Source organism: Microtus oregoni, unplaced genomic scaffold (assembly GCF_018167655.1).
Source record: "Microtus oregoni isolate MIOR12 unplaced genomic scaffold, Mior012 000037F_ref0000500, whole genome shotgun sequence".
NCBI lineage: Eukaryota > Metazoa > Chordata > Mammalia > Rodentia > Cricetidae > Microtus > Microtus oregoni.
Window position 1 is genome coordinate 6,163,692 of NW_024543096.1, and position 27,482 is coordinate 6,191,173.

Below are 27,482 nucleotides of genomic sequence, written 5' to 3' on the forward strand. Positions count from 1 at the left end.
AATCATTTCATTGACTTCCCCACCACTCAGGTGTGCTAGATTCTGTCCTAGGTCTCTGGGCTATCCTGGCTCTAGGTCCTGGCTATCAGGGTTGAGCTCCCTCTCATGGTATGGGTCTCAAACTGGACCAGTCACTAATTGGTCACTCCCACAGTTTCTGCACCACCTTTACCCTAGCACATCTTGTAGGCAGGACAAGTTGTAGGTCAAATGTTGGTGGCTGGGTTGCTATCCCAATTCCTACACTGGAAATCTTGCCTGATTACAGGAGATGAGCAGTTCAGGGTCTGTCTAAAACCAGTTGGGTGGTGGTGATGCACACCTTGAATACTAGCACTCAGGAGGCAGAGGCAGGCAGTGTAAGTTCGAGGTCAGACTGATGTACAGAGATTCAGGACAGCCAAGGCTACACAACAGAGTGAAACCCTGCCTCAAAAATTGCCCCCCCACAAAGAAAAACCAAAAAAGGCTTTTATATCAAGATACATGAAAAGTAATTTTAATAATTCAAAATGTATAACTTAAAGCATACATTATGGTGAGAAAACAAAATATATGTAATGAAATATTAATGATAATACATGAAATATTTACCTATTATTAAAAAGTAAGGTATAGGGCTAACAAAGTAGCTTAACAGAGAAAGATATTTGCTGCCAAGCCTGAGCACCTGAATTCGATCCCCAGGACCCGTATGATGAGAGGCAAGAACAGAATCCTCCAAGTGTCTTTGGACCTTCACATCTGTGTGTGAGCACAAGCACACATACATACATGCATGTAATGTTAAATTTTAAAGCAAAATACGCAGCCATGAACAGCTCTAAGCTACTTAGCATTTTTTAAAATATGCAGTCTTTCCAAGGCCCATATTGCTTTTGTACATTAAAAGCAAAGTACTTATTTTGCTAGACTTATTTTTCTTGAGTATTTCAAAAAACAAAGGGCTTCCTCACCTTATTTAATGATGCCCACTTTTCTCATTTCCTTGAGATCCAAAAAGACTCAAACAGGACTATCAGAATTCCAGCCAGGTGACTTTCACTTTCGTGTGGTGTAGTAATGACCCTGATTTATCAAGGAAAGATTAAAATATATTTCAGTACCTGAGTACAGCCAAGAGAAATATCTCTAGGTAGACAACTTTTAGACTTGTCCTTTTATTCAAGTGAACTAATTATGATAATGAGTTTATTTGCGTAGGACCCCTTAGCAATATTGGGTAAATAAAGCCTTGAATGCTAATAAGCAGGCCTCTGCTTTTAAAAAGTAAGAACTATAGGTTTCCTTCTGTGTGCTGAGTGTTCAACACTTATTAAAGTCTAGGTCTGTAACAGCAAAATCTTATTAGTTCCACTAGGCGGCTGTGGACTGCAGGGCCACCTTTCCCGCTGTTTACCTTCAGGGTGAGCCAAACAACTCTCTTACATAGTGTCACTTTAAGCCTTCCTAGCCTTTGATACTATTCGTATGTACAACAAAGTAAATTAATCCAAGATCCTGTCAGATCCTACCAGATAAAGCTCTGTTCACTCAAGTTTTTAAAATAGATTTGTTACTCTCCCAACTCAATTCCACAATTATTTTTTCCTGTTATAATCTTCATTCTCAGCAGCCACTCAAAATTCTTTCTAGACAAATGCAAGTTAGAAAAATAAATAATCACAGGATCACAGGTAAGTATTTAAAATACCTCTCCTGTCTCCCTGTTGCATGGAAGAACCTTCAGTACGGATTAGAGCACTTGTTTTGGCCAATCGCTAACCTTAGTAGAATGGCAATCATTCTAGAAAATAACATGGTGTTCAGTTTAGCCTGTTAGAAAGGCATTTTTAAAGTTTGATGTTGTGTAATAGAAAGCAGAAGACTGGTAATGCAGAAGATAGGCTACATTCTGAGCAGTTTGTTAAGAAACCATGCAACAGCACAGTAGAGAGAACCTGAAAGTCTGTGAACTGTTGCAGGAGTCATGGGCTTTGGGCACTCTGACAGGAGCCTAACCCAGTACTACCTGACAGTTAAGTGGCCCTGCATGTGTATAATACTCCCCAAGGGCTTGGTCTCCTCTAATGGGAACAGTAATTCCTACCCAAAATGGTGTTTCAAGTGTTCAATGAGATTTCCTTAAGTTCTCAAAACAGAAGAAGACCCAGTAAAGATTAGCCTATTTCCCCTTTAAAAAACAATCATATTAATTTGGACTCCACCGTCACTGAGTTGAGGTAGTAGATCCTTGTTATTGTTGACTTGTTATCTGTGCATAGAAATTTCCTCACCAGGTTGAGAGTAAAAGGATAGTAGAGAATATACCCAACAAGCAAAATAGTTTGTGATGGTTTTATGAATGTTATCACATAGCATACAAATTGTATATCTGTATGTCAATCAGTGTTAGCTGTTAATTTCAAGAACGGTTATACCAGCAACATTTTAGAACACTCTTTTGAGTGAAATTGACAATCTCTCGATTATTTCTAAAAGTTTTCAACTTAGACTTTTGTACTCCATCTCCAGGCACCCAGTCCCTGACAGTTAACTGGTGGAGATTTTTAATAGCTCTCATTGTGCCCCATAAATTTGGGTGTGTTGTGCATTCATTTTCATTGAATTCTAGAAAGTCATTGGTTTTATTTTTCTCTTGACATGTTTTTAATTCAGTAGAGATTTGTTCAGTTTCCATGAGTTTGTTTCTGTGGTTGATGATATCCAGCTTTAATCTAGGTATCTGGGATTGGGATGACTATAGTTTGGGGTGATGATATCTGGTTTTGTCTCTGTTGGGTGAGTGTTCTGTTCCTGCATTTCTGCTTCCTCACTGGAGTTTAGGAAAGCGTGCTAGCTATTTGTTGCCTGGTAGGAAATTTTCTGTGGACCTGTTTCCGTTGCCACTTCAGCTGGTGTGTTCCCAATGTATGTATGCTGGTGTTTGAGGCTGGGATACTGGAATTAGTTGGGGGAAGGAAGATTGGAGATCTTTGTGATCCATTGGGAATGAGGAGACAGGAATGGGAGACCACAGCAGGTTTCCATCTGCAGAGCTGGGGATGAGACTGGAGAGATTGGATCTGGGGGAGCAGAAGGAAAGTGTGGATCTCCTGGCAGCCTACTTGTTGCCCAGACTGGAACAGCCCTTGGGTTAGCAGTGGGTATCTGCTGCAGTTGTGGACTGGGACAAAGCAAACAGTCAGGAAAAGAGGTTAAAAGGAGAAGATCTATGGGATGCTCAGGAGATGGAAACAGAGAGAGTAGGAAAGGCTGCCGCCAGTGTTCTGCTGCAGAGCTGTGGAGAGGAGAGGAGTGGCTATCTGTGGAGTCCATGGGAATGTGGGCAGGGGGTGAGGAAGGCTGCAGCTAGTGTTCTTTTGCAGAGCTAGGGTTGAGGCTGAGGGGTTGGATTTGGAAGGGAGGAGGGAGTGGAGAAGCTCTTCAGGTGGCCTATCTATTTGCATGGCCTGCTGGACAGGTGTGCTCCCAGGGAATGCCTGTTAGTGTTGAGGGTTGGAAAAATGGATGAGCTGGGAAAAGGAAGTTTTCTGTCTCACAGCAGGTTTTCTGCTACAGAGCTGGGGATTTGTCTTGGAACACTGACTCTGGAAGAGCAAAAGACCCATTTTTTTTTAAAGATTTTATTTTATATTTATCTGTGTTTTTGCCAGTATGCATGTATCTGCACCACTTGAGTGCCTGGTGCCTATTAAAGTCAAAAGAAGGCATGGTATCTGGAGTTAGAGATGGTTTTGAGCCACCATGTATGTGGGTGTTGGGGATTGAACCCAGGTAGTCTACAAGTGCAGCCAATGCCCTTAACCATGGGCCACCTCAGTCCCAACTTCTGCGGGATAAAGTATATGTTCTTTAGTTTGTTACCAGTCCATTTGGATATGACTTTTTCAAACACCTTTAATTTTGGTTGACCTTTCCCTCTGCCCTATCCTCCCCTCTATCCACCCCCTATCACCTCCTTGCTTAAACTTTTCCACCCTCAGTATTCCCTCTTCTATTTCCCATTATCTCATGTTCTACCACCCACTTACTTTATGCATGCTGCTCCAAAAATCTTTCTAGTTTCCTGCCTTCTACAGTAACTCCAAGTTGAACATGTAAATTTGGAGATTGGAAAACTAAGATCCCAAAATGAAGAACACGTGACATTTGTTTTTCTCAACATAATATTTTCAAGCTCCATCCATTTGCCTGCAGATTTCGTAATTGTATTTTTCTTTACAGCTAAACAAAATTCCGTTGTGCATATATACCATGTTTTCAATATCCATTCTTCAGCTTCTAAACATCTAGACTGATCCAGTTTTCTAGTTATCTTGGGAATAGAACAACAATGAACATAGATGAGCAAGTGTCTCTGTAACAGAACACAGATTCCTTTGAATGTACATCCAGAGTGGAACAGCTGGGGCAGGTGATAGTTCTGTTTCTAGTTGTTTGAAGAACCACCATACAGATTTCTATAGTGAATGCACCTGTTTGCCCTTTCACCAAATAATACTTCCTCTTTCCCTACATCCTTGAGAACATTTGTTGTCATTTCTTGATGATAGCCATTTTCTCTTGAGTGAGACAGAAACCCAGAGTGGATTTAATTTGCATTTCCTTTGCTAATTGTGTTGAAAGGTTGTTAAATTATACATCAGCCATCTATATTTCTTTTGAAAACTTTCTGTTCAGATATATCAGTCCATTTTTGGATTGGTCATTTATTTTCTGTATGGTTTTGTTTTGTTCTTTGTTTGGCCTAAATGTTAATTCTCTTTTGGATAAATAGGTGCCATCTGCCACTTTTGATCATGCATGAACTAGTCTTAAAAGGTTGCTACTTAATAATAATCAAAACATAGAAATTTTATTTTTTGCGAATAAATCTTTTCACTGTTTTCAGTGCTGTTTCTTTGTTCTTCATATTCCACTGCACTTCTGTGTATATCCTGAACTCTAAAGACTTGTCACCAGAGTGGCACAAAAATGTTTCTTTGACTTTATCTACATGGCTGCATTTGCAGTGGTAGTCTATAAAGATGGCTTTCTGGCTGATTGATTAAAGCTGTCAACGTCATCCTTATTAAAACTTACTCATTTGGGGGCATCATGGTTTCTGTTTTCCAGCTCAGCATTGTCATGTGTGTAAGCTGTGGTACATAACCAAAAAATGCCATATTTATGTTCCAGGGATATGAACTTAAGAGACTGAACCAGGGAGCCCACTTTGGGAGGTGTGCTCCTGTAATGTTTAAAGAATGCTCTTTGTGTGCTTGAATACAGGTGATAGCTAATTTGTAGTCTGTAGTACTGTGATTCTGTATCCAAAATGTTCCTTGTGCATTCACTTTTCCTTCTGTCTTCCTAACCAGTGTTGGAAATGAATCTTTCCCTAGACAGCCACAGTCTTTGAGCTACATTTTGGCTAGTGTTATGGCAAAGACAACCAGTGCTCTATTGGCACCAGAATCTTCTTAGAAATGAAGCAGAATTATATTTTGAAGTAATAAGAGTGATAAAATCCAGACCAACAAAGTCAGTCTCTAATCCAAATTTGAAAGATAGTAAGAATGAAGAGCTAGATCGGCCCAAAGATATGACTATCAAGAAAAATCCTAAACTGAGTGAAAAGGTAGGTAAGACTGCAAGCTTTATTGTAGTGACCTTTGGTTCCCCGTAAGAAAGACTGAAGCAGAGTTTTTATCCCTTTTCGGGCTGATAACTAAGATCAATGTAGGTACCAGTTCCCAAGGTTTAATGCAGCCTCCATCTAGGCAGCAGCAAATGGAATCTAAAATCTAAGGGGACTCATATCACATTTTCCAAGAAATTCAGGATTGCCCAAAACTTTTATTCTGTTTACATATCATGGCTTGGTAAGATATTTGATATCACACTGGAATAGATTTACTTCCTCTTCATAATTCTGTAATACTTAAAAATACTTCAATCCCGGTAGAACAGAGTTGGCTGCCAAAGTGCTGATGAGAGTTGACACTGGACAAGATGGTGATGATGGGGGAGCTGTTTGGCACACTGAAAATGCCAGCATTAATTAAGAGGTCTCTTACCAGTTCTACAGCTGGGAAATTATCTTTCTTATCACAAACAAATCAACTTTTATACCAAAGTTATTATTTATCACTCATTTCCGTTATCTCAAAAGTACTGAAAGTACTCTTAAGTTAGTAGGTCTTTTCAGTTTAAAGATGTTATTTTCAAACATTTGCTGTTATCTTCAATGTGTCTTTTCAATAATTTAAAAATAACTAATAAATGCTTTGTATTTATGTATTACTTCAAATATGTGTTTCCCAGACTTTAACTAGCACTGCCTACCACTTGTACTATTGTTTATTTAATATTTTTTCTTTATTTGTTGATTATTTTGTTCCATCAAGAAATACTAGTTGTATATTTATATACTAAACTTGAGGCCACTTTAAAAATTTAAATAATTGCATTCTTCAAATATCCTATGTAAATATTTTAAAGATGAATTCATGCAAATACATAATGATTAAAATATTAAAAGGCTTTATAATGTTCAAAATAATATCACATATATCAGTAGCTTTTGGGGAAAGGTTAGTTTGTTATTTGCATAAACATTGTGTTTATGTTCACTTAGATCTCAGTGACTGGTCATGATGTACATCTTTACCCACTTTACAGAGAAGACAACTAAAGCTCAGAGAAGAGGCGTTGTTAAGGACATGAGTCACAGACTGTTGAGGCAGATCCCAACCTTGTCTTCTAACTTTGCACATAGTATTATTCATTAGCCCAGAACCCCAATACATGCTAGAAATAGAATGGGAAACTTGAAGACAGATGTCTCATTTCTGTTATGGCATCTGTGATATGACTGGTACTCTATCATTTGCCCTTAGACTAATCTGTGGGGAGAGGGTAGTTGATATCATGTTCATTTAATAAAGTAATAGTAAATTCACTCTTGGGCCTGGGTTCTTGACCAGATATACAGTACTAGGCATATGTTTCCTTCTGTGGAACAGTTCTTAAATCCTGTCAGAAAGTTTGTGGTTACCCTGATAGCATTTGTGCCACTATTGTTAGGGATATTCTTGTCTCATTGATCATCACTGTATCTCACAGGATTATAGCTAGGTAAGACGGTTGACTGTTGATGACTCTCCCCACGCCCCCCAAAAGCCAACACAGCAAGCACCCTTTGGCACTACAAAAGCTAGTCAAGAAAGGAAGCTTCCTGTTTAGTGCCAACTTGATTTCTCCATATCCAGTGCCCAAAATGTATATTATCTTCAGCAATAGGTTTTAACCATCAACTTTTTAATGGGCAACCAAGAACCGTGCAGTATTTCTGGCATCTCCAGGACACCACTGACCAACAACTGGAAGATTACAACACCTGGCAAAGGGCTTTTTATTTAGCCATCTCTGGCTTTTGGGAGGAACATCATCCTGTTTGTAGAGTAACCCCAATTAAATGTTTTCTATGAATATATGAAAAGTGAAGCTTATGCAATATTAGGTTTTCATGTTTTTTCAAACAGCTTTAGGGCTGATAATCTCCTACCCACCATATTTTGTCTTACTGTCCCATTCTGCTATTTAAACCCTATTCTTCCCTTTAATTCTTCATGTCACCTGTGTTCTACTACCCCTCATCCTTAAGTTTTCCCCTTCCCACTAATCATCCTAGATTTTCTAGTTTCCTAGATTATATTCCGTTTAAACACACCAATCTAAATATTCGAAGCTAAAATCCACACAAGTATGAAAACATGCAAGATTTGTCTCCCTGAGTCCAGGCTTCCTCAGTATAATGTTTTCCAGTTCCTTCCATTTACCTGCAAATCTCATGATTTCTTTCTTCTTTACAACTGAATAAAATTTCATTGTATCCAGGTACCACATTGTTATTATCCACTCATCAGATGAAGGACATCTACACTGCTTCCATGTCCTAACTGTTGTGAACAGAGCAGCTATAAAAGTGGAGGAACATGAGTGTCTGTATTTGTAGATTCCCTTGAAGCTCCATGCCCTGTCATGGCATGTTTGCCATGGTATGTTAGAGGTGGCGGGACCCAGGAGAATGGAGCTGATAAATGAGGGAGACTAAAGTCTCATGCTCTAGTCAGTATTATTCAGAGCTCCAGACAGTTTGTACTCTGAGGTTAAGAGGAGTCCATGAGTAACTTGAACAATCACAGAGGTAAGCCGCTACACATGGTGGGCAAGTCACACAGGCTGGCAAGCCGCACGTGATGAAAACAGGTTTTTCTATAGAGGCATATGAATAGCAGCTGAAGTAAGCATGGTCCTGTCTGCTACACTGGGAGGAACACAAAAACACATTCTAAGGACAATTCCAGATTTTTGTAAAAAACTGAGATCACAACACTCTTGTCTTGGTTTCTTGAAGTTTTCTCAAAGGTACTTAGAATTCTTCTCTTGAACTATGTCCTAGTGATATAATTGAACCATAGAGTAAGTCTATCTCTAGTTTTTTGAAGAACTGCCACACTGATTTCTACAGTGGCTATATCAGCGTGTACTCCCACCAAAAATGAGTGAAGGTTCCCCATTCCACATTCTTGCGAACATTTTTTTTTTTGCTTTTATTTTCTTAAACTTAGTCATTCTGACTAGGGGTAAGATGAGATCTCAAAGTAGTTTTAATTCACATTTCCATATTAGTTAGGGATTGTGAACAATTAAAAATTCTCTGATCATTTTTATTTCATCTTCTAAGAACTCTGTTCAGTTCCATAACCCACTTTTAATTGAATTGCTTATCTTCCTGGTATTTTGTTTTTTTTATTTCTTTGCACATTCTAGACATTAATCCTCGGTCAGAGATATAGCTAGCAAATAATTTTTCCCATTCTGTAGGATGCCTCTTCAGTCTTTTATCAACTTCTTTATAGGACGGAAGCATTTCCTGGAGTGCCACTTGTTGTTGGTCTTTGTCTAGTTTCTATTACTATCACTATTAATTACTATTTCTGTGATAAAGTACTGTGACCAAGGCAACTTGTAAAAGAAAGCATTTGATTTGGCTTATGGTCTCAGGGGGTTAGATTCCATGATGGCAGAACAAAAGAACAGCTTAGAACCCACATCTCAGTCCATCTCCACAAGGCAGAAAGAGCACTGACAGTCAGAACCTACAGTGGCCACCTCCTCCAACAAGGCCACACCTCCCAATCCTTCCCAAACAGTTCCACCAACTAGGGAGCAAGATTTCAAATCTATGCACCTGTGGGAGTCATACTCATTCAAACTACTGCAGTCCTATTTCCTGGGTGACCAGAGTCTATTCAGAAAGCCCTTACCTGAGCCTATATCCTGACCTGTGCTCCCTACTCTTCCTTCTAGAAGCATTGGCGTTTCAGTTCTAACACTGATCTTTTTGATACATTTGTAGATGATTTGTGCGCATGTTGAGAGAGAAGGATAAAGTTTTTTTCTTCTGCATGTAGGTATCCAGTTTCCCCAACACCATTTGTTAAAGATGCTGTTTTTCCACCATTGTGTGTTTTTGTCATCTTTGTCAAACTTCCAGTGGCCTGGACTTACATCTCGGTCCTCTAATTGAGTCCACTGTGTTTGGTTGTGCGTCTGTGTCATAGTCTTGGGTTTTATAGCTTTCAGGAATGAGGATCTCTCCATCAGCATTTTTTACCTTTTTGTTTTGTTTTGTTTTTTAGTTCAGGAGTATTTTTGACTATCTAGGATCCCTTGTTCTTCCATGCAAATGTTAAAATTATTTTTCAATTTCTGTAAAGAATGGCATTGTAAATTTTATGAGAATTGCTTTATATAATTGTTAAACATGTGTGAATGGATATACAGTGGTGGCCATTCCTAGTGGCGGTATTATTATTAGAAAGAGACTATGTGATTATGACCAAAGATAAAATGATAAAGACTTCCAGCAGTTTCTCACTAGATGAGAAATAGCTTGACTTGTAAGTATTTAAGAACCTATTCTAGATAAAGTATTAATTATCCCCAAATAACTTGCTCCCTCAGTATAAGTTTTATAAAAATATTTATGTGTGTTTAATATTTTAATGTTAAATTTATATGCTCAGTTTCCCTGTTTTTATTTATATGTTAACTAATTTATAAGGAAATCTTCATTAAATCATTAGCATGATTTCCATTTGATGAGAATATGAATATATTTCTCTGATACCATCTTTATGAGTACACTTTTAAAGACTTTTTTTTAATATTTTGTGATTATACCAGTATTTTCTCCAGAAATAATATACGGTGTGTGTGTGTGTGTGTGTGTGTGTGTGTGCGCACACACACACACACACACACACACACACACTAAATCAACATTTTCCTAGTGATCTGTATGGTTTCATCACAAAAATGCACAGTGGTATGTACCTCAGTTTTGTTCAGCTTCAGAAGCCATTGCCAGTGCTCTTCTCTTGAGGCCACTGAACCCTCTGTGAGTAGTGTAGCTCAGTGTGACTGGACCTTAGAGGTGCAGACGCAGATTTAACTGAAGAGGCTGTGACAGGTAATAAACTCAAAAATTAAGGACCGCTGGAAAATCATCTAGGCATTTAAAAATTGAACATACCACAGTAGATAATGGTGCTGGCTCCCAAGCCCTAAACCCTGAGTTCAATCCCTGGCACCATGAAGTGAAAAAAGAGCACTGACTTCTGCAGGCTGTCCCCTGATCTCCATACATGGGCTGTATCACCAACACACACATGCACACACATAAATCAATAAATAAGAGAAAATATTTGATTGAGGATAAATTTGGACACGTTACTAAATTTTAGTAAACAATATTTTTATTTTAAATAATTTAGCCAGTATCCTAGCTTTTTATGATACCTGTTTTATATACATGTGTGTATATATTACATATTTGTATTTTTAATTTTAATGTAGCTATAAAATTATACTTTATTCATGCTAAACTTAATATGGTGGAAATAGTTTGAATATTCTGGAATCAGAACTGTTCAATCTGGCTATATTGCTTAAACTCATTACTCTCATACGCAAAATAAAATTAGTTTGTAAGATTATCATATTAAATGATAAATTAGTTCCCTTTATACAAAATAGCACAAAATGTTTTTTCTGCCCTTATTCTTTACTTAATTAAAATTATAAATTGATAAGTTAAATATATTCTGACCTAACAAGTTTTTGTTTGTTTTGTTTTGTTTGGAGAGGATGTTTTAAGACAGCATTTCTCTATGTAGTCCTGGCTGTCCTGGAACTCGCTGTGTAGACCAGGCTGGCTTTGACCTCAAAGGTGCACCTGTCTCTACCTCCTGTGTTCTGGAATTAAAGGCAACCTAACATTTTTTTTAATTAAGACCAACAAGCTAATTGTTGCATCTTTTGTTTCAGTGTGAACCTGAATTCTGTGCCTCTTCGCAATTCTGAAGTCTCTCTTTGCCATAGGAGACCTAGGTTGGACAGATCTTTCTGTACAGGAGGACTTCCCTCTACTGGCAGGAAGTTCATTTAAAAATAAGTGGAGTTAAGCATGAGCTATACAGTGAGACAACTGTATAGTAAGACCTGGTCTCAAAAAATAAGAAAGGTGTAACTTTGTATTATAGTTCCATAGATGTAGTGCGTATATTATCTTGTGTGTTCCTTTCATGAACGTGAACACAAAACAGAACTTTACCATGAAATGTGATACTCTGCATGGAAGCCTTCTTTGTCTTAGAGATCTGGAAACCTCGGCCTTTTCTGGTCAGTAGGGCACATCTCTTGATGAAGTGTGGCAGGAACAAAGATGTCTTCTGTTCTGGCACATCTTCTATCAGACATCCCTAACAAACTTGCTTTCTTTTAGACAAAATACAAAGCTACACACACAAATACCTTTGTGTTACTTGACTGAACAGATAGAAATGCCTGCACTCAGACATGAAAGTAGAAACACTTTGTTATTCTTAGTGTGTGCTCGTCTGAGGAGGAGGTCACAGAGAAATTATTTATAAATGACATTCATGCGTGTCATTAAAATTTAAAGACAAAAGCTAATTTCTTTGCTTATAAGTATTTATTTGCTTATGCGTGAAGCTTTTCCCAAACTCTGAATTTTTATATAAAAATGGCTTAGTAGTGACAAGCATACAGATAAGGCATAGCTGGACTTCTTTTTTTAAAGATCAATAAAAATAGCAAAATATTTCCAAAGGCATTTTGATACATACACATTTTTCTCCTATTTTGTTTTTTTGGGGGACGGAGGGGCAAAATGTATGCACACAGCCTGTGCATACAAATACCCAGCCCAATGGGAGGCCATGTTCTGTGGAGTAAGCCAACTTGACGGGTTTGCAGTGATGATGGCAGGACAGGAAAGATGACAAGGGCACAGAGTATCGCCCCCTCCTTCCTACAGCACCAAGGACTATGCATGGCTTCTACCCTTCTTATTTTCTGGCCTCTGGGGTGCCTAGCTCACTCTACATAATAATTACTTTTCAGTAGGCTGTGTAAAATGTGGCCTTTCGTTCTACTGATCACAGAAAGCATAGCTGCAAGATAGGTGGTACTGGCCTTTCGCAACAGGGGAAATGAGGCTTAGGAAGCTGTCTGGGACTGGAAAGTTAATAGCTAAGAGCTTTTGTTCTTGCAGAGGACCCTAGTTCAGTTCCTGGCACCTATATGGTGGCTCAAAACCATCTGTAACTCCAGCTCCAGAAGATCTGACGCCCACTTCTGATATCTACAAGCACCAGGCATGCACAACATGTACATACATACATACGTACATACATACATACATACACATACATACAGGCAAAATAAAATAAATAGGTCTGAAAGTTTTTGAAGAATATTGAATTGTTTAATTCCTAGTAAAACATGAGATAACATTCCGGTTCCAGACCGTGGACCCTACAGCTGCTCCTCTTCCCTGAGCAGCACTCTCACCTCTCCCCTGCATGTTGTGAAGATGCTGAGCGTATAAGGCAGTGGAGAAAGTGGGCCAGGATGTGTGAGCTACGTGATTGTGTGTATTGAAAGTTATTAAATTACAGGCTTCTTATTTCTAAAACACTGACAATGTCAAAACCAAACTGGCTTTCATTTCCACTGATGCTTCAACTTACGAGTCCCAGAGACTGCCTGTAATTGAGCAAGGACAGTACATTTGATTTGGGCGGGGGGGGGGGGGGGTCCTTTCCCCAGTGGTACACTTGCTATCTGGCAAGAAAGTAGAATAAAGAGCATGTTCAGCAATTACAGGTCTGGGTAATGCGGTTTGGTCTTCATACCCTCCCTCAGGTGGAGCCCGAGAAGTTGAAGACCCTAACAGACGGTTTAGAAGCCTACAGCCGAGTCCGGAAAAGGAACAGAAAGTAAGCACTTGGTTTTCCATTTTGTCTTTCCTTCAGGGACTGTGAAGTCTCACTGATTTGTTTCATGTTGTGACCCAGGTACTATATTCTCTGATATTTCTAATCAGAGGACCATAATGGACACCCCAAACTAGCTATTACCGAAAGACGTTTTCTATGTAATTTGTCCATATGGCATGTGGGATTTGCTTCTTCATCCATTTTTCCTTTCTCCATCCTCACCTCCTAACTTAGAAGGAAAGAAAACATGATTAATACTTCTTTTATGGCAATTAAGTAAGCCGTACAGGTTTAGTGAGTCTGTCGTTTGCAATTCAAATACTAAGGAGGGAAGCACCCTGAAAGCCTTGGCCGGTTACCCCACTGGTGAGAGCAGTACTAGTGGATGTTGCTCTTGTTTTGCCAGAGTTATAGACTTGAATATAAGTTCTCTTAGAATTCTGACATGAAATTGAACTTTGAACCATTATTATTCAAGTTCTCCTGGATTGTTATTTGATGAATAAAACATATAGATAAGCAGGTAGTATTACAAAGCATTTTTATGATAAGGTGGTTGATGAATCGTAATCATTGTTTCACATTGAGGTAGAGAAACAAATGTTGCTCTGTGTGTGTAGACAGAGGATTATTTTAGACCATGTCATTGGCATTCCTGTTCAGTTCCGTATTTTCCAACAACTAAGTATTATATACTGGGACTGGTAAGATCACTGGCTCAGTAAAGATACTTGCCCCTGAGCCTGGTGATCAGAGCTGGAAACCCTGGACCTACATAGTAGAGGAAGAAAACCGGCCCCTATAAGCTGTACTCTGATCTCCATGTGTGCGCCATCTTGTGGGTGGGTACATGCACTGAATAAATGTTTTTCTTAAGAAGCCGGGCAGTGGTGGCGCACGCCTTTAATCCCAGCACTCGGGAGGCAGATGCAGGCGGATCTCTGTGAGTTCGAGACCAGCCTGGTCTACAAGAGCTAGTTCCAGGACAGGCTCCAAAACCACAGAGAAACCCTGTCTCGAAAAACCAAAAAAAAAAAAAAAAAAAAAAAAAAAAGAAGAATTACAAATTAATCTTTATTCATTTGTAAATGATCTTTACACAGACCCTTTGAGACACAGGTTTAGTCTTTTGTCCTTAGAGACAGATTCGGAAATACACAATTAAATGTGAAAATAGCAAGGAAAGCATTGTATGTAAGTAAATATGAGAGGTAACAGTGAAGTCAACAAAGAATGCTTCCTAGGGCTGGGCATATTGGCACACACCTTTTATCTCAGCACTCGGGGGGGGGGGGGGGCAGAAGCAGGTTTAAGGCCAGCCTGATCTACATGGTGAGTTTCAGGACAGCCAGGGCCATGTAAAGAGACCCTGACTCAAAAAAAAAAGAGGTGGAGAGGGGGAGGAGAAGGGAGGGGAGGAGAGGAGAGGGGAAACAAAAAAAAGAATGGTTCCTAGACTCCTAAACCAAAGCTTCCACACAACCAAATGAGCTCGGAAAGGACAGTGTTTAGATAATGTTAGTACTGAATTTGGGGAAAGCAGCAGAGAGAATGTTTTTAAGTGTCTGGCCAGAAACATAGGCAGGAGCCAATATATTGGCTCTTTGCTTTATTTGAAGTACCCAAAGGGGGCAGATGATCAGATTTTTTTTACCTTCGTGTGAATGTAGAAGAGGGGGACTCTTAAGAAAACAGTCTTCGCGGTAGATTACCTCAGAGCTCATGCCAGCAGACGAGGAAGGGAAAGCACCCAAGGAGTAATGAAAAGGGAAGAGAAGAAACATGCTCAGGAAATATTTAGGAGGTAAAATTAACAAAACATGGTGCTGATCAGAATAGTAAGGAAAGTAGGCAAGGACTTGGGCTTGCGTGATGAGGAAGGGAGTGACTGAAACGGAAATACGGAGGGAACTGTTGGATAGTACTTGGGATCTGCAGGGTGGCTGACAGGCAAGTGTGAGATGCCTGTAAAGCTGTTACACCCATACAGAGGTGCTCTGTCAGCCAGTGCAGAGTTGTGCACTGAGGACTGAAAGCTGGAAACTACAGAGTGAAGAAAGTGGAACCAAGTGCTAGGAAAGGAGAGAGACCAGGGGGAGAGTGGAAGGCCTTAGAAGACAGACTCAAGCTGGGCATGGTGGCTTAGGGATGTAATCCCAGCACTCTGGGAGGTCCAGGCAGAAGGATCGCCATGAGTTCAAAACTAGCACAGGAGTAAGAACCTGTCTCAAAAAGAGAAAGAAAACCAAGATGGAAGCAGCAGAGATCCAGGAAGACAAGAAGTGAGACTTCTCCATTGGCTTTTGCAATTTGGAGGCCATCCAGTCCTTTGGTGATGTACAAAGAGCTCATGGGTTATTGATAAAATAAGGAATCGAGAGGGGAGATCACAGGTGTTCATTCTCTTTTCCAGTCTTCCTATGACATTTTCCTAGAAAACCACAATAAAGGTGGGGTGTTTTATTTTTAGGGATTTTGTTTGTTATTTTTGTTTTGCTGTTATTGGTGTTTGGTGTGTGAGTGTATGTGTGTGTGTGTGTGTGTGTGTTGCCTGCACTGTATGTATGCCATGTCTGTACCTAGTGCCTGGTGCTTGTGGAGGTCAGAAGAGGGTGTCAGATTCCATAGAACTGAAGCTACACAGGTTCCCAGCATCAGGAAACTGAACACAGTTCTCAAAGCAGCTGAGCCATCTCACCAGGGCTACAATTAGAAAGTTTTTGAGTTACTTTCGTGAGAAAAATACCTGGCAAAAGCAACTCACGGGAGAAAGGGTTTATTTTGGCTCTCAGTTCCAGAGAGACACAATCCATCCTGATAGGGAACACTTGACCGCAGGCTGGTAAGGCTTGGTAGCAGAACTGAAAACTGGCCGGTCACGTTGCATTATCATTCAGGAAGCAGAGCATCACCAGGCTGGTCTCCTAGGAGCCCACTCACTCCCTAAAGAGTTAGCAGCCTTCCCAGACTGCAGTAAGTTTGGGATCAGGTGTTATTGTATGTGCAGCTTTTACATTCAAGCCACAGCAACGACAGGTTTAAAAATTGTTGTAGACTAAGAAGAGGAAAAGTCTGAAAAGGAAAAGTGTTGAGAGAGTTAAGAGATTGATTCTTGACCTAGATTCATATTCTATTTTTTGCTGCTTCATAGCTATATGTCTGAGTATGTTGCTTAATTTCTCTGAGCCTAAATTCAACATTTCTAAAATGTACATATTAATTCCCACTTTAGGATTGTTATAAATAATATAGGCCCTTACATATGGTACTTGGCATATATAGTTGAAAGTAAAAGAAATAAATTATCAGTACTTTTTTCTGGTTGAAACATGTTGTTTTCGTAAATGTTTAGGGTGTTATATAATCATTTTAATTGTTAATATCTTAAACTACCATATCAAAAATGAATATCTTTGAATTGACATAATAGTCACACTTTATAAGGAGTAGTAAGGTTTTAACAGTTAGTTTAGGTTAATCTGCTGCGTAAAGAAGTGGCTCTAAAGCCGGGCGGTGGTGGCGCACGCCTTTAATCCCAGCACTTGGGAGGCAGAGGCAGGCGGATCTCTGTGAGTTCGAGGCCAGCCTGGTCTACAAGAGCTAGTTCCAGGACAGGCTCCAAAACCACAGTGAAACCCTGTCTCGAAAAACTTAAAAAAAAAAAAAAAAACCCACAAGAAGTGGCTCTACAAAAGGAAAGTTCCAAAGCTTTTAGAAACATTACTTTTTTCAGTTACAAGGGACTCAGCCTTCTATGTGTATAAATTCCTTTGGTTACCTGATATCTTACAAAATTGGAAATTGGTAAATGATAAAAAAAAATAGGCCAAATATATTTTCACTTTAAAACCAAGAAATGTCACCACATACTTGAGTTATAGAACATGTAGAAATCAAGGTCATACCAACTTGGAAGCTTCATCCCTACTAGGTATCTTTCATAGTGCTAGATAGAAGATGCTATGTAGGTTACTAGGAGAAAAAATAGCCCACTTTCTTACCCAGCTGTGAACCCAGCAAACTACAAGAATAAACATCCTAGCAATACAAACTCACTAGTACAATAATGCCACGGGTATTAGGGAGTAACCAACCACTACTTTTAAATTGCATTGAAGGCCTGATCCACAAGACATAATGCATGCCTGATACCACTAACTAGGCCAAAAACACATGGCTGGCTAGGTCACAGGCCATAGGGGAGAAACTACTGCTCTTATTCTGCTAAATAGACATAGTAATAAACTGTCTCTAATATATTTATATCTCTCAGCCCTCATCAAAGAAACTTCTTTTTTGTAGATGGTGATTAGTATAGAGACCCACAACTGGTCATCATGTAAAGAACAAGAGACTGTGAAGTGTTCAGTTCTAAATAAGATCGTTGTTTCATACCATTTCTCCCAAGGTTCACAGTTCATCCCAGAAGAGGGAGCAACAGAAAGATGTGAGAGCCAGAGGCAGTGAACATCTGCAGTAAAGTAGTAGTATTTGTCAGACACGACTACTCACAAAACACACAGCAGCTGGGACTGATATACAAAAGCAGGCTAGCCAAAATCCCAACACAGACAAGGGAGGGGCTCTCCCCCTAGCTGAGGAGCTATTGGCAGCTGATGGCTGTGGAGGAGGTCGAGTCAGTTTTCTTCGGGGCTGTGGCCCCCAAGAGGCTACCCATGCTTTAGTCAGTGATCTTACACCATGCACATGCGGGTAGCACTAAGTGAACTCAGTGGGTTTAAAAGGAGGAAGAGGAGAAGGAAGAGGAAGGGGAAGAAAGAGGAGGAGAAGAAGGAAGAGGAAGAAGGAGGAGGAGGAGGCAAGAAAGCAGCATATGAAGTTTGGAGGGGAAGTGGTAGGGGGAAGAGGAGAAATAGCAGGGGTTGTAGATTTGATGAAAATGAACCATGAACATATGAAACTCCCAAACAATAAAAAAGAATAATTTCAATTTAGCTTTTTTAGTTGTCTTAAATTTTCATACTGCTTTATGGATTAAATTTTCAGAGTACAGAGTTATTGGCTTCCTGTTTTCACTTAATTTGTTATGTTTTACCTGAAATGAGTCACAGACATTCTAAAGTGAATCTTAAAAAGTCATACATAATTTCTCAGTTCACACTGACATCTTATATCATTCACAGACTCTACCTGGCCTTTTTTTCTTTTTAATTAGTAAAGATAAAGATAATACGTGATAGTCGAAGGAGATAAGAAGTGGCAATTATCTCCATTAATGACTAGAAATATGATCATATGAATGTCTGTTGCTTAATCAGTTAGGATTTAGAGTGTCCATTAGTAAAAATGTTTATTATTAAGTATCAGCAGGAATAGACAATACTAGCGGAGACTCCACAGGAGTCTCTCAGGACTGCAAAATCAAATTTTGACTAATTGTTCCTTTAAGAACTCATGGAGCTTTCTCTTCCTCTTCTAAGCTCATTCATTCCTGGCACACATACAATGGAAATCAGTCTGTAGATGTGACACCTAGAAAAGTCTGCCTGCCTCTTGACTCTCGTGATACCTTCACATCATTTCATGCTCCACATCTCTGTGTGTGTTCTCTTTCCAAAAACAGTCATTTCTCCATCTAGTATCTGTTTAAATTTATTATAAACAAAATATTGTGCTATTTGGTCTAAATTACCATTGAATATTTTGTTTTATTTATTGGGGAGGGACATATGCATAAGCCATGGCAAATGTGTGAAGGTCAGAAGACAGCTTGTGGGAGCTGGTTCTCTTCTTCCACACATTCGTCTTTGGGGTCAAACTCAGGTCATCAGGCTTTGATAACATGTGCCTTTACCCACGGAACCACTGCACTAGCCCATTCTGCATGTTTTTTTTACAAATATCTTTTTTAATTCTTGGGTGAACAATGAGTTTCTAATGTTCTAACTTGGTATTCAATAAGTTCTGCTGTTAAATTATTTCTGTACTTTCATCATGACGTTACTGTGCTCTTCATTGGAAAAAAAATCATGACTCTTACTTTGGAAAGATATTTATAGTTAAATACACACTTTCCTAATTACATAATTATAATTGATTTCATTCTTTTTACCTAAAAAAAGTCACAACGTATTATATACACACAGTTACCACAATGCTTACTTCATGAGATTGCTGTAAATTTTAAATGAGATAATACATAAGATCTAACTATTGTTGGCAAATACAGTCTTTCAATAAATAGTAAGTACTCTTGCTATTAAGAGGAATGGCAGAGCAGCTTGGTGGCTAATGCACTTTCTGAGTTCATCCCTAGGATCCATGTGACTGGAGAGAACCAATCCCACAACCTGTCCTGTGACCTCAACACCATGGCTTGTGCACTTTCTGACTTAAATAAATAAATATTTTCTGAAAGATGATTAAAGGGAAGAGAGCATAGTTCACTGATAGATTTTTTAATGAAATATTTTTATTTTTGGTTATTTAGAAGTTGTTAGGCATAGTCCATTTTAATTCTATAATATGCTTTAATCAAAATACATAAACACTAAATATCCTTGAAACTTAAATGCATATGGGGCAGGAGAGATGGTTCAGTGGTTAAGAACACTGGCTGCTCTTCAGAGTACTGGGGTTCAATTCCTAGCACCCACACAGTATCTAACAGCCATCTATAAATCTAGTCCCAGGGGATCCAATACCTTCTTTTGGCTTCTGTGGATACCTAGCATGTACATGGCATGCAAACTTACTTGCAAGCAAAACACCCATACACATAAGTATTTTTTCCAATTTTTGAAAAATATAAATGCCTGTTTCTCAATCCAAAAGACAAAATAAAGATAAACCTATTAAATGCACTGCAGAAAGTAAGATATTGCTAAACAATTTTCCCATGAAGAATATTATCATGATTCTCACCAAATAGCCCTTAAAAGAGGTCCTTAGTCAAACACTGATGGCCCCACAGTCCTGGATTTAAGCTTCTTCTCAGCCACCCAGGATCACACTTAACAAACTCCTCACTGAAAAACAACAACTCAGAGTGGCTCTAGAAGTCGCAGACGCCCATAAAAATGTAATGGCAGGCAGTATATACGTGGAAATGCTGTGTACTGAGGAAAAGAAGGAAATGTGTATGCCAGCTTGAATGGTGCCCAAAAGTAACGATACAGGAATAACTGGCATGGTGGGGCATGTCTTTATCCCAGCATGGAGGGAGAGGCTTCAGAGTTCCAGCCCAGCCTGATCCACATTGGCAAGACCCTGCCTCAAAATAATAGTGATGATGATGATGATGATGATGATGATATAGTAGTGAAGAAAGATGAATTGTGAATCCTGACAGCTTTTTGTGTGTAAAAAACATTCTGTCCATGAGTATATCAAGTAAAACATAAGCTGAGGGGACAGATGGAAGAGAGTGTGACTGAGAATAGTCACCAAGTAGAAATCGAATCTTCCCTTTCAGTTGAACTGACTTACGTGCACAATTGACTTACCAAGATACAAAACCCACTTATGTTCACTTTGGACAAATTCACTCAGCAAATATATGCAGCAGTCATGGTGTGCCTAGACGTATAATACTCAAAGGTGGATCAGTGAGCATCTGTAGGGCATAGGGGAAAAACCAAAATATGGGAATTGTCAGGTCACTCTGGTAAACGGAAAGGCCTCATCCGAAGGCATTCCACTGAAGTGATGGTGTTCCCTCCCACGAGTGCAGATTTCCAGTCTCCACTGCAGATGCTGAGATAAGACTTAACTCATGCAAAGCCATGCCAATGATAGCTTGCTATAGGAGTTTGCTTCAACCTCTTTCCCGTCAAATACCCTGATGAGAATAGATTGTCTGCATATTCAGAAGATTCAGGAATAAAGTTTATATATATAGATGAGGGGAAGGAAGATAGGTGAATGGATGTGTAGCCATAGAGAAGGTCAGTTTTCTTGACTGTAGTAATGGGCACAACGGTTTCATCCATATCAGTTTCAAAATTGGCATGTGCGGTATGTTCTTCACAGAAACCATGGAGTGGGGTGCTGAGGGAGAAAGCAATAGTCAGAGGAGTGATCGGCATCTGAGACAATCATCTTGTGTCTGTTGGAAGGATCACACCATGTCAGTTTAAGTGAATATGTGTGAAACCAGCCTCCGAGCCTCAGGTGTGACGAGGGAATAGCTGTCTCTTACCTGGACAGTGCATCAAAATTTAACTTTCTTTTTGCTCCATTTGGCATAGCTGAGATCCAGAAAGGGTGGAGGGAGCTCCCTAGTGGCCAGAGCCTGCAGTTCAGTCCCCGTGTCCCAGCCACAATCTGTTTCCCTGCTGAAAAACAGCCAGGTAAAAGACATTGCGGGGCAGACTGAATTCTGGTAGAAGCCCCTGCATTGGCAGCCACAGACCCCCTGATCCAACCTTCGTCGCCGGAACGCAGAAGAAGCATTTGATGGCGTGAGCTTCCTGGGCTCATCTTTTTAAGATGCTGTTATTTAAATCATTAGTGTTCAGTGGTGGGAACTCTGGAGCGATGTGTTATGGCCTGGGTTTTCTAAACATGAATCTAGATTGCCATTCCTGGTAGAATTGATATGTTTGTTTTCTGATTAGGGAATTAAATGAGGGCTTTTGTTTCTTTAATTTGTTAATCTGGCATGTTATTTTCATTAATTCCAGAAGTGGAAAGCTAAATAACCATTTAGAAGCTGCTATTCATGAGGCCATGAGTGAACTGGACAAAATGTCTGGGACAGTAAGTCAATTTATTCTTCTCATTATACTGTGTTTCTTTGAAAATAAATTGCTTTAACACTTTTTTGGTAACCTCTCTTGAACACTGTGAAGCAACTCATAGCCATACTAAACTGCTCCACAGGGGAAAGTCGGATACCAGAAAAGCATTTAAGAAGAAGGAGCCTGTATTGGCTATGACTTTTTTATTTTTTCTGAGATAAGTAACTTTTGTTTTCTTACAAAGGTTCATTAAGTGTCAGCAGCAATACGGTGAGGTCCCAATCACAGATTTCTGCATTGACTGTGAGTAGCAGTGACTGTCAGTGTAACCAAATATTCAGCAATACAAATTTCACATTTAAGGGGGACAGTGAGATTTTTTTTTAAAAAAAAAAAGTCAATTTCAAAGAGTGTACTGACTTCTCATTTTCCTTCTGCTATCTTAAAGTTAAAATGTTTTGTGCAAAGTTCTGTTAGTATAAACTGTAAACCCTGTGATTAAGGAAGTCATGCGCTTTCTCTTCACATTTTTGTTGGATGATGCATCGGAAGCATTGAAGGGAGAAGTCTAAAGCCTTCTCTCCTTCACATGTAGACTTTAAACACATGAATCTAATTTTAGTAATCCCCCTAAATTAAGAATTATTTCAGGCTATGTAGCAATGAAAAGTAATTTACTGACACTTTGACTTAGGCCATCTGAATTCTAACAACCCATCCAATGGCTACTCAATGATGGATAACACGCAGAGGTTCTCAAAACGTTGCCTTTGGTGCAGGTCATAAAAAATTGGTAATCTAACCTACAGTGGGAGGACAATGAGTTTCCTGATAAACTTGTAGGCCTAGACCAGTGGCCATCAACTCAACATCTTCTAGGACCCGGGTGTATAAGTAAAGCGGATCAGGTATGAAAGTGATAACAATCCTAGAGCTGAGAATTACCAACTAAAATGTACTGTTTCCACTGCTGACCACTCTCTGACTTAGAATTTCAGCACCAATGGCCATCTCTCACTTGATTCTGGGGCCATCTGAGAAAGGTGCTGCTCCCCTCAGCCTCTCACTTCCTGGATTCTCTGGGAAGTGCCCACCACTCCTTAGGACCTTAACGTATTCCATATCCCATATATCTGTTGCATCCTGCTTGATAGTGAAGAAAGAGAGGGCACAGAGAATTGTCAACATAGCTCCTATCAGCCCAGACCACCTCAACTCAAGTGGGTTAGGAAATACATTATACAATGTGCCTTCCAAGGAAAAAGAAAAAAATGGTTTGGTCTTTGTCTCATTACTCTCTGTCTTGGGGCATTTGGCCTTTGTGGCCACCAGGCATTGGAAACGAATGAGGCAAACCTGGAATGTGTTCTTCAGAAGTTCTTCCTCCTTTGTACTCCAGCAGAGTTGAACCATGCAGGACATTGCGATGGAATTGCAAGATGTCCCCAACTTTCTTGAGAACCCAAAAGTAAAATGCCTCATGTTTACAATTGTTTGAAAGATATTAAAGCACTTATACACACACAAAACATTGAAAAACTACATATCTAAGCAAAATACCTTTTCAGGCCACATTGGACCTGCAGATTACTAACACGTTGTTGTGGGTAAAGACTTTCCTCTATAACGTAACACCTCACCTCAAGTGAACTTGAGTTGTGCTTGTTTTAAAGACATGCACAGAAAGGGTCTAGAGAAAGAAGTATTCCTAGAAGGTCATGAACATTTTCTTAAAGCTTTAAATACCATTTTTATAAAAGAATCTTACCTTTGACTAAAGACAGTTAGCCTTTGCTGTTGTCTAACCTTTGTTTTTATAATTGGCTCAATATTGGGAATTGGATCTAGGACTTCGTGCATGTTTGGCAAGCACTTACAACTGAGTTAGTTCCCAGACCTTAAACATTACATTTAAAGCATACAATTAACCCAAGTGGATTGTTTTCCTAACTCTTAGTCCTGTGACATCATGTTGATAGGTTAAAATTGGCTATAGAAGCATTTACACCATGGGAATTAGCAAATACTACAATGGTTTTGTTTCCAAATGCTAGTTTAAAATACTTACTTTGGCCACAGCTTTGGGTCTACTCTGTCTTCCGTGTCTTACTTCATTCTTTGACATCACGAGCCATGTTCCAGCTTGGGAGATCTTACCTCCTGTCCCTCAGAATGTATCTGCTATCTAATGCTCTTGTACCATTCAACCCCTTTTCACTGTGACGCACAGAATTAAATGTTTCTAGTTTCTGTACTAATATATTACAGTAAGTTGTGTTAGTTATTCTTCCCAACTCATACAAACTCAAGCCTGCCCATGAATGGTCTTGGAGTTCTGTTGCCTATACTGATTCTTCTCATAAACAAACATCCTCAGGCAGAACTACGTGTAGGTAGATATCCCGATCTTTGACACTTTGTAGAAGTTATACAATAAGTGTAATGAAGAGAACAGAAGCGGTTTTGGCATGCATATACCTGAGTCTCCAGGCCATAGTGAGATTGTTGATCCAGGCATTTCTGGCTGGCGATTCTCCAGCTCATACTGTGCTCCACGCTATTCAGTGGTGTCTTCTGATACTAAGATTATCAATTTCTACTATTGCTCAAGCCTTGTGGAGACAGTGCACAGACTTAGGTCTTCATAAATTTTTTAAAGAAGTCTTAGAATATCTAATGAAGCAGACTGTTTTCTGCCCTATTTCTTTGTCAGAAGTCATATGGTGTTTATGATTTCAATCTTCCTGTTATTTTTTCCCACCTTATTCCCAGGTTCACCAAATCCCACAGGGTGACAGACAAATGAGGCCCCCCAAGCCCAAGAGGAGGAAGATCTCCAGATAACAGAGACTGTTCCACTGGCACAGTGTTATCAAGGGAACGTGCACAGATCCATCTGTGTGTAGGTGTTGACATGGCCATGGTGAGGTCTGAATGTAAACTATGGCAGATAGCTACCACCACCACAGGGCGCCAAAAGGAGCAATGATGGAGATGTGTTTTGATCAGGAAGGAAAGTGAATGTTGAAAACAAAACAAAACAAAACAATCAAAATCCCTGTATGAACAAAGTGATAAATGGCCAAGTGATTGCTGAGAAGCGTTTTCTATTATACTAAAATTGTGATTATAAGAGATAGTCCAAATGTTTCTGAAGAATTTTCAGTGTTGTATATAGAAAATACAGAATTTCATGGCGATATTAGAAATGTAAATATTGTACAATATTGTCATGTACAAGCATACTTAATGCACACTTTATCTTTTATTGTACAAAGAAATAGTGTACAAAAATCTTTGGTTTCTATGGAGTACACCTACCAGAGACTACCAGTGTAAAGTGATAAATAAAAATACAACTTAAATGCTTTTCTATGATAATATAACAGATGCTGGTTTTGTATTTAACAGCAGAGAAAAGGCACGATGATGTAATACACAAATCATGGCATACGCTGCACACCACTGAGTGTCCACTTACAATGTCTCTTTAGCAGGAGCCTCATATAAAAGAACTAGACTCAGGTTTTGGGGTCTAAGAAGCCTGAAAATTTCTGAGTGGATTGAGGATTCACAAGCCTAAATCAAGAATTCAGAATCTCAACCATTTGTTACAATTTCACTGTTTCACAGTTTTGGACATTTCTATAATGAATTTGAGTCACTGTCCCTGCCTCCATCCCCTTCTTTTACCCCCCTCCCCTTTACAGTGAGTCCCCTCCTATTTTTATGTCTTCCTGTGTGTGACCCACTGGATGTGATTAGAGTTTCTTGCCTGAGCATGGGTGGGAGGTTATTTACTAGAGCAAGGCAACTTCTCAGTGGCTACACCAGGAGGGAAAATGGCATCATCCCCTGACCCAGCAACCATTAACTGCTAATAGTCCCTCATGGTGGAGTGAGACCACACGGGCCCCTCCGCCATCCATGATGAAATACTGATAAGTTCAGTCTTGTGTAAGTCATGGTGCCTCCATCAACCATGGTGAAATACTGATATGTTCAGTCATGTCATATGTAAGTCATGGCCCCTCCATCAACCATGGTGAAATACTGCTGTGTTCAATCATGTGTCTGTCATGGCCCCTCCACCATCCATGGTGAAATACTGCTATGTTCAATCGTGTAAGTCTTGTGCAGATAGCCAAAGCTGCGGGCTGGAGAGGGATGGCTATGGCGTACCCAGAAGATATCCCCCTGTGCTCTGGCTCTAGTGTTCCTTCCCTACCTTTTCCTACCTTGGAAAGGGGATATGGCTGCTCCACTTAGGACATCTTTTAAAATGAAGTTTTAAAATAGAGTGGGTTTTATAAAATTTAAAAAACACTTAGATGAACTATTTTACTCCATCATTTCTTTAGTAAATATTTGATAGCCAGCAGTTGAACTAGCTAGCTTTCCACCAGCGATGCTCAGAGTTTTTCTGCAGACATCTGACAAAGTAAAGCTTCATTTCCACACATGGAGGCAAAGGCCACACATTGCAGCCCTCAACAGACATAAGGGTGAAGACAGTTCAGTTTTTATTTTTTGTAATGGGAAAAATAAGTCAAACCGCATTTCATGCCATTCATTTGTGTCTTTACACAGAAGAGAGAGTAGCTTACAAAATTATGAGCAGTGGTAATTTTATCAGTATTACGTAACATATCAGATTTATTTTATTTAAAGAATTATTTATACCATTCACAGATTATTTTATATATATATATATATATATATAAATGTGGCTGAAATATGTTGGTTATGTCTTATTAGCCAAATTATTTTATGTTATATTAAATAAAAAATGTGAAATAAATGTAGAATATTGCTACATTACAAATACACGAACCTAAAACTGTGAGTCTTCGTAAAGTGCAAGATAACGAACAATAACGGAGCACAGTGCATCTCCTCTCTGTTGCACAATTCTTTGTGATGGTGGCATAGACAAAATTACAGACCACCTGTTAGAGACTGTCAAAAGAAGGGATATGTTATACCCTCTTTCTTGGAACCAGCCTCTACCCAAGACCCGCTTGCCATGGTCACTCTGTAGCCTGGCACTCAGCTGCTGGGAGATTGTCCTCTACCAGACTCTGGACTGGACAGTACTGGTGTAGGAGGTCCTTCTGTATTTGTGTTGCTTTTCACCTATCTAACCCTCCTCTTAAACTCCTCAGTCCCGTCATGTAACAGAGTCCAGTAACTCAGGGGAGAGGAGACAAAACTCAGAGTACACAGTGCACATACACCACCAGAGTCTCTTTCTTTTCTTTTTTAAGACAGGGTCTCTCTGTGAGCTCTGACTGTCTTGGAACTTGTTCCATAGACCAGGGTGACCTCAAATAGACAGAGATCCTGCTGCCTCTGCCTCCCGAGTGCTGGGACTGAAGGCATACACCATAACACCCATCCTCCACCAGAACTCTGATATCAG

At 39.5% G+C, this 27,482-nt stretch overlaps 1 protein-coding gene across 4 annotated transcripts in view; it reads left to right on the forward strand.

Annotated features, from left to right (window-relative positions):
• The window catches only part of Mbd5 (methyl-CpG binding domain protein 5), a 296,787-nt gene extending 270,048 nt beyond the window's left edge, over nt 1-26,739 (forward strand). For all 4 annotated transcript variants that reach the window (XM_041631387.1, XM_041631389.1, XM_041631390.1 and 1 more), the window contains exons 11-13: nt 13,285-13,358; nt 22,004-22,079; nt 24,833-26,739. In XM_041631387.1, coding sequence (XP_041487321.1) covers nt 13,285-13,358; nt 22,004-22,079; nt 24,833-24,904 — 222 coding nt within the window. In that variant the 3' untranslated portion in view covers nt 24,905-26,739. The remainder of the gene's footprint in view (nt 1-13,284; nt 13,359-22,003; nt 22,080-24,832) is intronic.
• The last annotated feature ends 743 nt before the right edge of the window (nt 26,740-27,482 follow it).